Below are 12,774 nucleotides of genomic sequence, written 5' to 3' on the forward strand. Positions count from 1 at the left end.
AACTCCTTGCCTAAATTCAGGTTACAAAGAATGAAAAGTTGCCAGATCTAGGCTGACACCCACATTCCAAAGAAGCCACTTCAAGATACACATCTAAGCTTAAACACAAGATAAGGATAATAGTACTTGACTCTAAAATATGGAGCAGGAGGAAAGAGAGAAGCTCTCATTATCCTAAAATTAAGCCCTATGAAACAAGCATCCAGAGCTGAAGTTACAACAGGAACAAATCTAAGAAATTGACTTTAGTGAGCAGACCATACACATCAGCTCACACAAATCCTTGCACAAGTCCCTCAATAAGAGATTAAAGAAATTACTCATTTATGGAATCAGAATCAAAATACTTCAGACACTTAAAAGCTGGTATAACTTGTTTCCTTTAGGATAAAATAGACTGCAACTTGTGTTAAATAACCTACCACACTGAAGGAAATATTTAAATTATTTAATTACCAGAGAAAAAACAGCAGATGCTAGAAGGACCTAAAAGAAACCGAGGGAATGAGCAACAAAATGGAGAACTGACAAAGCAATAAACACTGCATGCATAATATAAATCACCTAGAATTATACTGGAATATAAACTACAAACTTCAGAATTCGGAATTGCTTTAGAGGCTCCCATAAACCACTTAGCTCTTTTGCAATCAGAGAGGTAATAAAAAACAAACTTAGCCTGAATAAAACTGGAATAACAAAATGCCATGAAAGCTATTAAATCATCCCTCCAGAAGTCAATGGGATGCTGTACCAGAGCACAGTGCTCAAATCGAGATACATTATCTTGAAATAATAATGCAGCGCTGGAAAGCAGAAAGAGAATCGGTGATTCCAGCAGTACTGCCAAAGCGCAACTTCCTTTTCTCTGAGATGAAACTTCCTATGTCCACATTCTAAAGATCAAGAACTGCTCTGCTCAAAGAAGAAATATAGAAGAAGGGCACACCAAGTATGGCACAATGTCTAGAACAAAGAGAGGACTCTTTCTTCCATGTTTTTCTCAATGAGAAGAGAAAAGCAAACGGTTTCTTTTCAGTTTTAGAACTGAAATGTTACCATGCCATAACTGGGAGAAGATGGCATTTAACTCCTGGCTTGCTAAGCAACCTGTGCACTTTCTTCAAAGAGGAAAGTGAAAACTGTACATTTATAAATACATCAAGATAGTTATCATTATGATATTATCTAAAAACACAAAACAAGATTTAAAATCTATAAACCTAGAGCTTCTAGACAAGGGCCACCAAAATGGTAGACTTTATGTTCCAGGTCTGTGCCACAAGTACCATTTTCCCATATCTTTCCAAAGACTGGAAAAGCAATGGCTCCAGCATTCCCAAAGGAAAGCTGATATTGCTCATAATGCTCCAGGAACTAAATGTAACAGACCACCATGGACTGCAAATGTAAAATCATCATATGGCATTCATACCAGTGAACTAGAGCATACGGTTTATTTCCTCCTCTAAGGTCTTGGTAAAAAGGAAGAGCAAACCTACCTGAACACTAAACAAGTAACAATCACAAAAACATACATTCAAAGCTCAAACAAGTTCTGGCAAAGGCTCTTCAGACCTCTTGCTTCAAGGTATGCACCAACAGCTTATATGAAATAAGGTGAACGGTTTCTGCAGGTCAACGGTATTCCTCAGCTGTGGGATTTCTTGCTCTGTTCTGTAAGGCAGCAGATCCAGTGTTACCATCCAAGAGGACAATAGCCCGGACAAGTGAGCGGCCCAAACCCTTCTAGCAGCATCTGCTCTCCTTACCATGAAATCACTTTTTCTTTTGTACTGATGTTTTTTATACAGTTTAGTAAAGATAGAAGCTAAACCTTGTCAAAATGATCTGATTTAGTACACACCATGTAAGAACTACATCAATTAAACGAAAGCAAGAGGTTAGCAACTCCCAAAATGAAGTCCTGCTGTCTCTCTGGGAGGCCTTCAGTGTCCTAGGAGTACCTAGAAGGAAGTAACACCAACCCAAAAGGAAATAGTTCAGGATTTGAGACAGTCAAGCTGTAAAGGTGCCACAGGAAAAACAAAATTAACAAACTAAAATTTCTTCTCTTACTGCTATTTTTAAAATAGTAAGTTGTACCTAAAATTCATTTTCCATTCTCTGAAGTTCAGTAAACTTATTGCAATGAAAAATCAGATTTTTCTCTTCCTTGCAAGCAAATTACACATAAATGGCAGTTCACTTCAAAAAGAATTGTGCAAATATATTTCAATACATGAACTATGCTTCCTGCTTAAATTAAAAAGTTGACATGACAAACAGATGAAAACATGGATCCTCATTAACACCTCTAGTAACCTCAGCCCAGCTATATTTTCACTCATCAAGCTGTCCTTCACATCCAAAAAACTCAAGTAAGAAACGCTCAATAGGACCTAAAGCACTTTGTAAAAGACATTATTTCCATAGTAAACAGGAAAATCAGAGTCTTGTTTAACTTTGAAAATTGATTCTATTAACAAACAAGACATTATTTCTCAACTAAGAAATCTTCCTTTAATCTAGAGATGGAGCAGTTTTCAGACTTTTTTCATTTTGATCTTTTTCAAGGGAGTAATCCTTGAAACCAACAAAAACCAACCCCACAAAACGCTGGAATGAAGCAGACAAAAATATATTATCCAACAAAAATGCCTTCAGCTCCTGCTAACAGCTCCTTTGGAAACTGCTCAACTACAAAGGACAACTATTCACACAAAGAAAGCATTTCTGAATAGCAGATAATATGAGGGATAAGTGGCAGGAAAGCATCACTGTGTGGAAAAAAAAAACCAAAAATATAATTCACATAATTAACAATAGTGTTGGCTCATCATGTACTGTATAAAAGGATGTTAATTTTTAAAGAGGCAACAGTCAGGGTAAGAAAATAATGAAGACTAATATGACCAGCAGTGCAAAAGCTCCCAAAGGCCCTGTTTTGGATGGGAGAGCCACACTGTTATGGATGGCAACAAAGATGAGTTCCCATCTCAGAAACCACACATCCCAAAGACAAACTAAAAAAAAAATAAACTAGGATATTAATCTGGTGTATTTAACAGTTCTTGGATGTCCTTAGATATAATATGTTTTTGGAGCCTGTAGTACCACTTCAGCCTAGAGAAAAAGAGGACTACAACCATTTTCCTGACAACATGATTCAGGAACAGTATGGGATGCTAAGTAAGAAGAAAGAATATATTCACCCTCTCAAATATGAAGTGCTCGGTTCACACAAATGCTGCCTATCCTGCAAAATGAGGAAAATAGGCTACTTTCCAGGTAGTAAAAAGCAGATTCCTCAATTACGTAATTTTTTTTTTTAAGAAGATGGTAGTGGGCCTTTAATTTCTATATAATTTCCTTTATTCTACAAAGAAATTTTCTAAGTCCATTTCCATCAAAATATTAGACTTTCATCTGCATTATGTATGCTTATAAAACACATATTTTAAGAGGATGTTGCAGGAAAATGGCTGGAAGTCATGCCAGAAACTACTGCATTACATGTCCTTTCTGCAATCTAGGTGAAAAGGAGAGTATACAGTATTCTAGTCTGGAAGACAGAAAAGAACAAGTCATTGTGAATTGAGCATTTGCTGCCAGAACAGCAGAAAGGCTTTAATGCAGCAGGAATTTCCCTTTTAAAACACAGAGAATTCTTTGTCAAATTGAAAAGGTTTAATCAATTACCAGCAAGTTTTCTGTTTACTTTTGCTGTGCTGGAGGTCAAAGGGACACTGTAATCACAGTTCATTCGCAAAGCAATTAACACAGATGCACGAACCTATGCAAATACTTGGTTAAAAAAGTTTTAAGAAGAACCCGTGTTCTTCAACAACCAATACAGCAGCAGTGTGGAAAAGTCTATTATGTCGTATGATCCATCATGATTCCTATGAGGAAAGGCTGAGAGAACTGGAACAGTTCAGCCTGGAGAAGAGAAGGTTTTAGGGTGACTTAATTGTGGACTTTTAGTACCAGGGAGCCTACAAGAGAGATGGTGAGAGACCTCTTACAAGGAGTGTAGGCATAGGACAAGGGGAAATGGATCCAAACTGAAAGAGGGTAGGTTTAAGTTGGATGTTAAGAATAAATTCTTTACTCTGAGACTGGAACAGGCTGCCCAGAGAAGTTGTGGATGCCCCACACATGGAGGTATTTAAGGCCAGGTTGGATGGAGCTCTGAGCAACCTGGTTTAATTAAAGGTGCCTCCTGTCCACAGCAGGGGGGTTGGAACTAGATGGTCTTTAAGGTCCCTTCCAATCCAGGACATTCTATGACAGACACAGATAGAAAAAGGAATCAAAAATAGCAATGAGAGCAGCCTTGACATGCATGCTGCTAAAAGATGCAAATACAGTAACAAATTACAGACTGTGCTCCACTTCCAAAAGCTCTAAATATGAGCATTCCTAAAACCCCACCATTCAATACTAAATACTGAAAATCAAGTTAATATATCCTCCTCATCCTTAATCCAGTAATACCTTTAAGTTCTGATGCACCTAATTGCAAAGCATTGCTGTAGCTAGAGATTATCCCCAGTCAGATAGATCCTAAGAAATCCCTTAAGCCTCCTTCTTCCAGAGGGATGAAGCAAGACCTGAAGGTAACAACATATGGAAAATGCATGAGAAATAGCAGCCTAACAGAGATAGTATAAAACAGGGCAACACCCAGAAAAATACAGCTCTTAATAGCTCCATTTAAATGACATCTCCAGTGTTAGGTTTTTCAGTTATTGTGCATCACATGGCAGCTACAGCCCTGTTTGCACAGCCTGGAACTCAGGTACACAGCACAGAGCCCTGCGTAGCCAAGAGCCACCTTGAGGACAAAGCTGATAAAACAAAAGCTGATTTTCTTGCTGGGAAGAACAAACACATACAAAAATGATGCTTCTTATGAACAACTCAACATGTTTATAGCACCACATGTGTCTCCAAGCACAACCTGGTAACATCCACTGGCTGCAGACAGCTTCAGTCACTGATGTCATGTGTGAGGCACTAGGGGTGAGCCCAGAGACAGGGGCTGGCTGCATTTCACAGGATGTTCTCAGAGGGCTGCTTCAAATTCATCTCCACTTGTCTGCTATGACACAGTGCCCCCTCCTCTGCCTAAAGCACAAGGTGATTGAGTGCCCAGAGAAATCAGTGGAGCAGACATGAGGTCACAGACTTTCCTAATCTTCTACGATCCTCTGAAGATGCATAGCCTGAAGAGCAGCTTGGGGCTTGTAACCCCCACACTGCAGGTATGTCAAGTTCCCCACAAGTAAATGGCATATATCCGTTAACACTTCTGAGGTACACTGACTCCCTGCTGCCCTCTCTATCTTCAGCATCTGTACAACTGCACCCATTAACAGCCAAAGTCAGATTAACCTGCTTAGCACAGCTAACATTAGTGTTAACACTGTAGGAATGTGTTTAAATTTGACACAGAGTAATTAAAGTAAATCATATGTATTTAAAGTACACTGTTCCAAAGGCACTCTCAAATCACTGCAGCGCTGTAGATAATTATGTATAGCACTCAGTGCACTGAAGAAAGATGATGAGGAAATGTTCTTGACAAAGTGAAGTGAGCTGGTGTGCTCTGAACATAATCTGAAGAAAGAATATGGGTGTTTCATAGCACATAACCTATAAATTAAGCTGTCAATAAAAAGAGAGAGAGAATAGGAGAAATAAAGGCAAAAGAAGAACAGCTATTCCTTTAAATGAACCTCAGCTGCTGAATCCCTTTCTATAAATCTAATTGTATATATTTTAAAATTCAATATTACTTTGTTTTAAGCATTATTTCCTAGATGACAAAATCAGCACAGAGGACCATGTATTTCTGATACCGATTTGACAGGCAACTATATTATACTTTTCATGCTCACTGGTATGCCACAACAGTTAATTTATAAAAGAATCAAAGCTCTGTAAAAACCAAGTTATATCTGTAGGATATTTTCATGAAACATTTTGCAGCTAACAGCTCCTAAAAAAGGAAAAAACTGGTAGATGAGAAAGGGTTCAACCCAAAATGACTAACAAGGAAGAGGAAGGAAAGCACAGCATGTGAATCTGCAGCAAAATCTAACGTAAGTATTGATCTCTGCAATCAGTAGCAGGTTGTCTTTCAGATCACAGGTACTTTTATAGTTACACAAACGTCCTTGCTTGCCTAACAGTGAAGGTCTTAAAACAATTGACCTGATTTTTTTCCTATTTTTTTTCAGGGGCTAGGGAGATCCTGTTCAATCTGTCTATTGGATATCAATTAAAAAGAAAAAATCGAGAGAAATACAGTAAATAATAAATGATATTGTAACAGAAAATTACAGCATTAGCATAAGTAGAATAAGCAAACCTATAGCAGCACAGCAGATTAACAACAATTACATCAACATGAAGTCTGGTAAAAAACCAGTTTTTAAAATGCTCTTACACAACAGAAAATCTGGAAAGGCAGAAGGCTCTTCTGATGCTGAACTTATACACACAAAATAAACTCAGGTTACAGTGCTGAGAGATGTATGCATCTTACCCGTGAGTACAGCTTTTGCTGAAGGGTCTGCCAGATCCAGTGCAGATTTCCCATCGGTGTTCCGAATGTTTGGATCAGCTCCGTGCTGCAGCAGCACTGTGCAGGGAAAGCAGAAACAGTATCTTACCTCAGGTATACACAGGTTATTTACTGTTAAGTGTCTCCTCGGCATGATGAAGGCATAAACAAACATTGCACAATTTTCTTTATTTTTCCTTCTGTTTTTTTTCTCCCTCTCTCCCCCTTTTTTTTTTCTTTTTTTTTTTTCTTTTTTCTTCTTTTTTTTTTCTTAAGCACTGCAGCAAAGGCTCTTCTCCGGACTAAGGCGAAGTTGGCAAGTTAAGATAGAGTAAGACCACATGACTTTGCATGATAAACATGAACCCCGACTCTCTTGCAATAGTCGGGTTTGGGCTCCTCCTGACAGCTAGCTGGTATGCTGTGCATTCACTGACTCACACTGGGAACTCTGCTGTGGAACCTGCTTCTGCCTTTACTACCACTACTGCTGCTTGTTACCACTCCTGCTCCTTTTCCAGCTGAATATTCCAAGTTACCCCGCCTCTACAAGTCAGCAATACTCCAGCCTTTCAGTGGCTCATCACTTGCATAGGAAACCTTAACCATGGCATATCAGCTCACCTTCAAGAAGTGTAACAAATAGGGTGAGATTTGTAACCTGGTACCCTGCAGACTGGATGCTCAGAGGTTGTTATACTCACTGGTATTTCTTTTCCCTACTAAGCCTATAAACACATGAAAGTTCAAATACATAAAACACTTAGAATACAATATACAACCATAAGGCTAGGAAGGCATTGATACAGTAAACTATCAACTAGAAAAGTTCATTTAAAAAAATCCCAGTATTTCACCTGTGAACCCTTTTGATCAGAAACAACATAATGCAATACAGATCACCACCAAGACATTTTGTACAGAACTGGAAAACAAAGCCCACGGGAACAGAGGCCTAATAAAAAGGCCCCAAATGTCATGCAAAATAAGCACAACGTATTACAAATTCAGAGCAACACACTTATTTTGTACAAGCATGAATAACAGAACACTATACAGAAACTCAGGTCAAGGCGATGAGTAATAAAAAACAGCTGACATTTATGGTTGCTCATGTAACAACATTCGTTGAGATACAGCTGGACTGAAGAAGTCAAGACAAAGAAATAGTTGTAAACAGTTTTTGTAACTAAGGGTATAAAAATACTTCACATACAGAATTCTCCAGAAAAAACATAATCCAATTCAGGACAAAACTAATTACTGATACTGCATATATACGTATATATACGCACACATACATATTTTAAAAAACTTTATTTAAAAAAAAACTTTAACCAGGAAACACTTTTCAGAAAACCTTTTTTTCTAAATTAAAAATTTAACTGGTAGTATTGTTTTTATTCAAACCTCTTTTCTTATACATTTCTGACTTCAAATTCTTTAAACATGGCCAAATTTGATGTATTTTAACTTACAAGGTGCAATGCTACATGCTTGCCCCCAAGCTGAATTTTTGCAGAAGTCTGGTGCTTCAGTGAAGTAAGTTGACTTATCATATGCTTTGACAAGAAAGCACAACTGCCTGATATTTTTGAAAGACGACTCAAGAAGGAAGCCTATGAAAAAACCTAAACTTTTTTTGTTTGGTGGTGGGGTTTTCTTCCCCTGTGTCAAGACAAAAACACCAAAATAGGGGGGAGGAGAGAAAAAAAACAGCACATGCTCACTGAATCTTGTCAGGATCTAGCACCTACGTTTCTGAAGAGACCATCTGTGCCATGCATGCTACCACCCACTGAGAGATCTTACTCACGGACAGGTTTGAGACTGAGCCAGCCTCTCAAGCCACTCAGGCACATTCCAGTAGGAACAGGCAAACAAGACCTTTTGCAGATTTTTTTTAACACAACAGGCAATACAGGAACTGAGTATGGAAAGACAGATTCTGTATGTCGCATCTCCCTTCCCTTGGACCCTGTTAGTGACTCTCTATACCTGGGAAGAAGGAAGCCATTTGTCCCAAGAGGCACCAGTGTAGGAGTAGTAGCCTGAAAGACATTACCAGCAACTAATTGTCTATCAAGAGAAAGCAGGCAGTACAAAATACTGAAACACAGCACTGACCAGACCAGAAGGCAATGAAGGATTCACATGGCAAAAACCTCAGACAAAGAGCTAGGGGAGCAAACTGAAAAAGAAGATGTGGCAGGGGAAAAGATAACAGCCCAGAAAAAAAGTCCATGAAGAAAGACCAAGAGAGAGGAATGATTGGGATCTGACCCGTTCGGAGGTTTGGACTAGCATGTGATGCCAAATTGAGGCAGGTTAGGGCAAGAAAGGTGACTTTAAAAAATGCTAGGTAACAGATGTAGAACTCTCAAAGGCATATACAACTGCCTGAGCTCAGTGTAAAAACAGAAGCACATTTTCAAGTCTCTTGATTCTTCCATCCTGTGCAAACCAATCCAGAATGCTTCCCTGCTACTTCTGCTGGCACACACAGATGACAACACACACTACTGCTTCCAGCTCTTCTCCTGGTCAAATGACAAAGTGTAGTGTATCTAACCTGTTCAGTCATGCTAATGAACCATGAAGGATTTGGCCAAGGCTTACAACATAAAATTTCTGTGTCCAGTTTTTAGGCTTTTTAAAACCTAGGCAAATACATTAAAAATTTACTAACAGGGCTTAAGCTGGTTGTCTGCAAACTCCAGAACTATTGACTGCCTGTGGAACACACAGTTAAAGTGGCCAAATGAGGTTCAGAAAAATAACCTATCAGAACTCAATTGCTGTAACCATAAGACTCATCCTTCTTGTCTCTGAAATCATTCATCCCACTCGTCTTCCAGCCTCTCCAACAGCCAGGGGTATGGTCCTGCAGATACTGACTTTATTTAGTCCTAGAAACACATCTATACCATGGAATTAAGGCAATGGCATCTTGGAAAAAGAAACCAATTATATAAATAACGACTGCATTAGAATGCATATGAACAAAGAAAGCAAATGCGTTATTTTTCCTCTATTGACTATTTTCTTCTAACATCTCCACACCTTTAAGGTACATAATCTCACAAAAAGATATCCCAGAGAGCAATGTTGTCATCAACAGGAATTAACAAGAGAAATCCAGCATTTGATCTTTAGTCTATCAGTATAACACAGCTGTACTTCAGTACCCGGCAAACTCCAGGTAGCTTCTAATTGAATGTTCTCCTGCATGTTCAAAACCTTTAACACTTTAGCCCAAGACAAAGTCTCTTCTAACAACAGGGCATTTGAGATCTAGACACACTGTGTCTCTCTAGATTTCCTTTTCAATATGTCAGGGATGTGTAAAAATTTCAAGATAGATCTCCTCTGTGGGGAAAAAACCAATTCCCTCTATAAAGAAACACAACAGAACAAGCCATTCTAGATAATTGTAGCTATTTTGGATTTCAAACGCTGCACACCGGTTTTAGAGGATGGTTTCTGAGTCGCCTGAAAAGGGAATGTGGAAATAAGTTTCTATCAAGAAACTTCTGTTCCAGTTCTGGAAGCAACAGAATTATTCCTTGAACTGTAAGGATGTTCTGCACAAAAATGGACTCCTGAAACTTTTTTAATTAGCATACTTGGATATGCTGGTTTAAGGAATTGAAAGGATGTTACGCACAAAAATTAACTCCTGAAACTTTGTTAATTAGCATACTTGGATATGCTGGTTCATTTCCTCTGGACAATGGGGACACTGGGGTATATTATTTTTCTGTATTGGAGGCAGTGCCCTTAATAATCTACCAAAACCATTAACAGACTATCCCTGCCTTTTCTACAGACCATATTGTACAAACAGTATAAAAAAGGTCTTTTTACTGAATCTTCAGATTGCATATAGGTATCAAAACTCTGCAACATTAACTATAGTACAAACATAGACTGGTCTGGAACTATATTTTTTACCCTCACTACAACTGCTAAAATACTTCAGGTTCTGATTTTCACAAACTATCTGAAATACCTTATTTAATTACACTGCTATTATATCAGATCAGTACTAGAGAAAAGAAAGGCCGTAAGTCTTACTATATATTTTTTAAGCTACTGTATTCCATACAGCATACACTACAACCACTAATTATTTCACACTTGTGTCAACTCACTACAGCAGGATGACTCCTAAAATGACACACTTGGCCCACAGCCTCCTGGCATAGGTATATTGAATTGTGAAGCTAACCAGCACAACCTCACTTGGCTGTCAAGAACAAACATTTTTACTGTTGCTCCTTTCAACCTTTACATTTTCACCAACAAGGTATGACAAAAACTTCCCTGGTAGCTATCAACAAGCAACAAGTGTTGTTTTTACTGGGGTGAGGGGAAGGAAGCTTGTCTACACAGAAACCATCACCCAAGTACTTAGTCCTTCCTGCTTCTTACTCCCACAGTTGAAAGTGCACCAAATGAAAACACTTTTAACTGAAATATATACATACAGTGGAAATAGAATAGGGATAAAAATACATTTGTTGGTTCATATTAGCACAAAGATCAGTATTCTTCAGATATGACTTCTTTATGCTCAAAACCTACAGCTTCCTGTAGAACCTACGGGAATGCTGATGAAAAAGTTCACATTTGGTTTCAAATCAGATGCATGCAAATACAAAAGAAAAGGCACATCCAAAATTTTGACTGTTGAGAGAAAAATGCAAGAACTACAGGCAGACCTCCCAGAAGCATCTGTACTGCAAGCTGCCTACTGCTTTTAATTATATTTCAAGAGTTGCTCACAGCTCTACCATTGCCTACTTGTTCCCCACCAGTTTTTTATCACTGTCCTACTGCCTCATGCTTGGCATCCCTTCCAGCTATCCCAGCTTTACTATGTATTCGTTCTTCCCTCTTCTCAAATTCAACTTCTGGAGATGATCCCAATGGTTCTTTTCGAACTATATTACTTGATCTTTATCTACTTACTCCCAAGGAATCAAGATACAGAGGATACAGCCTAAGAAAAAGGCCTCTTTTTGATTTACAACACAGGCACTATCTTCCATTTCTCTAAGTGACACCTCTAGATCTGGTCAATCTCTCGCTAACTTTAGGTCACAGGAACACACACCTCTCAGTCTAAGTCTTGTGCAGGATGTTTCCAAGCTAACAAGAAACATAACGTGCTTATTTACTGCCCATTTTGAAGCTTTTCTCATGTTACAAGCACATCAGTGTCTTGCCTAGATATTATACTTCTGTGATTTAGAGCCAATAATTCCATTTTGGCAAGTTATCAGATACATAAGCCTTTTTGCTAAATGACCATATATAACAAAAAATGTAGCACCCTACTCATATAAGATATGGCTAATAACATCAGCCACCACTGTATCACAGATTAACTTCCACCTCTGTGAGCAAACCCAGTCTTGTCTGTGTCATGGAGAAACAAGGTGTAGTATACATCAGCCACTGGAACTGCAAGGAAAAAACAGGATACAGTATCACTACAGAGGCTGCACAGAGCTCTAAGGATTTAAGTAACCCTACTGGACCTGATGACATCTACAGCCTCAAACACCACTGCCAGCTCAGTCACAAGGAGTTGGAAAAAAGGAGAGATAGGTCCTATGCTCTTGACTGCCCCTCTATAGTGAATGCCATCAAAGTTGAATGAAGAGAGGATTAAGGAGCAGAAAGGCTAAGCACACCAAGGCACACAGCTCAGAGTCAGGATAGGACAGAGGCAAGAACCAGACATATCCGGAAACACTGCAGGCAGATCATTGGCAAGAAGACATGATAACCTGGTGGCAGATCAGGGACAGGAGTGTCCAGAAGGCTTTTGAATATCTCCAGAGAAGGAGACTTCACAACCTCTCTGGTCAACCTGTTTCACCTAGACCACACTGGCAGAATTGCCACACCTAGCCCTGTGCTGCTTTGGGGGGCTGTGGCTGCAAACATCTGGTCAGGCAACAAGGCAGATCAGAGAAGCAATCTCTTGGCCAACCCTCATGCAACAACATGACATGCTGTGGTTGGCACAAGCAAGAACAGCATAGGGACACATGCCAGTGACAGGAGTTGAAAAAAGTGATTTTGTGCTGCTAGTTTAGAGTATATAACGTTACCAACCAAAGTCCTGCTGGGTCAGTGTGAGCTGCTTAGCGCCTCCAACCATTTTGCCTTCTCTACTTCCCTTGTTC

At 39.0% G+C, this 12,774-nt stretch overlaps 1 protein-coding gene across 2 annotated transcripts in view; it reads right to left on the minus strand.

Moving 5' to 3' along the window:
* The window catches only part of TNKS (tankyrase), a 128,359-nt gene that overhangs the window by 93,582 nt on the left and 22,003 nt on the right, over positions 1-12,774 (minus strand). For both annotated transcript variants that reach the window (XM_064417338.1, XM_064417337.1), the window contains exon 3: positions 6,557-6,652. In XM_064417338.1, coding sequence (XP_064273408.1) covers positions 6,557-6,652 — 96 coding nt within the window. The remainder of the gene's footprint in view (positions 1-6,556; positions 6,653-12,774) is intronic.

Source organism: Passer domesticus, chromosome 4, assembly GCF_036417665.1.
Source record: "Passer domesticus isolate bPasDom1 chromosome 4, bPasDom1.hap1, whole genome shotgun sequence".
Classification (NCBI taxonomy): Eukaryota; Metazoa; Chordata; class Aves; order Passeriformes; family Passeridae; genus Passer; species Passer domesticus.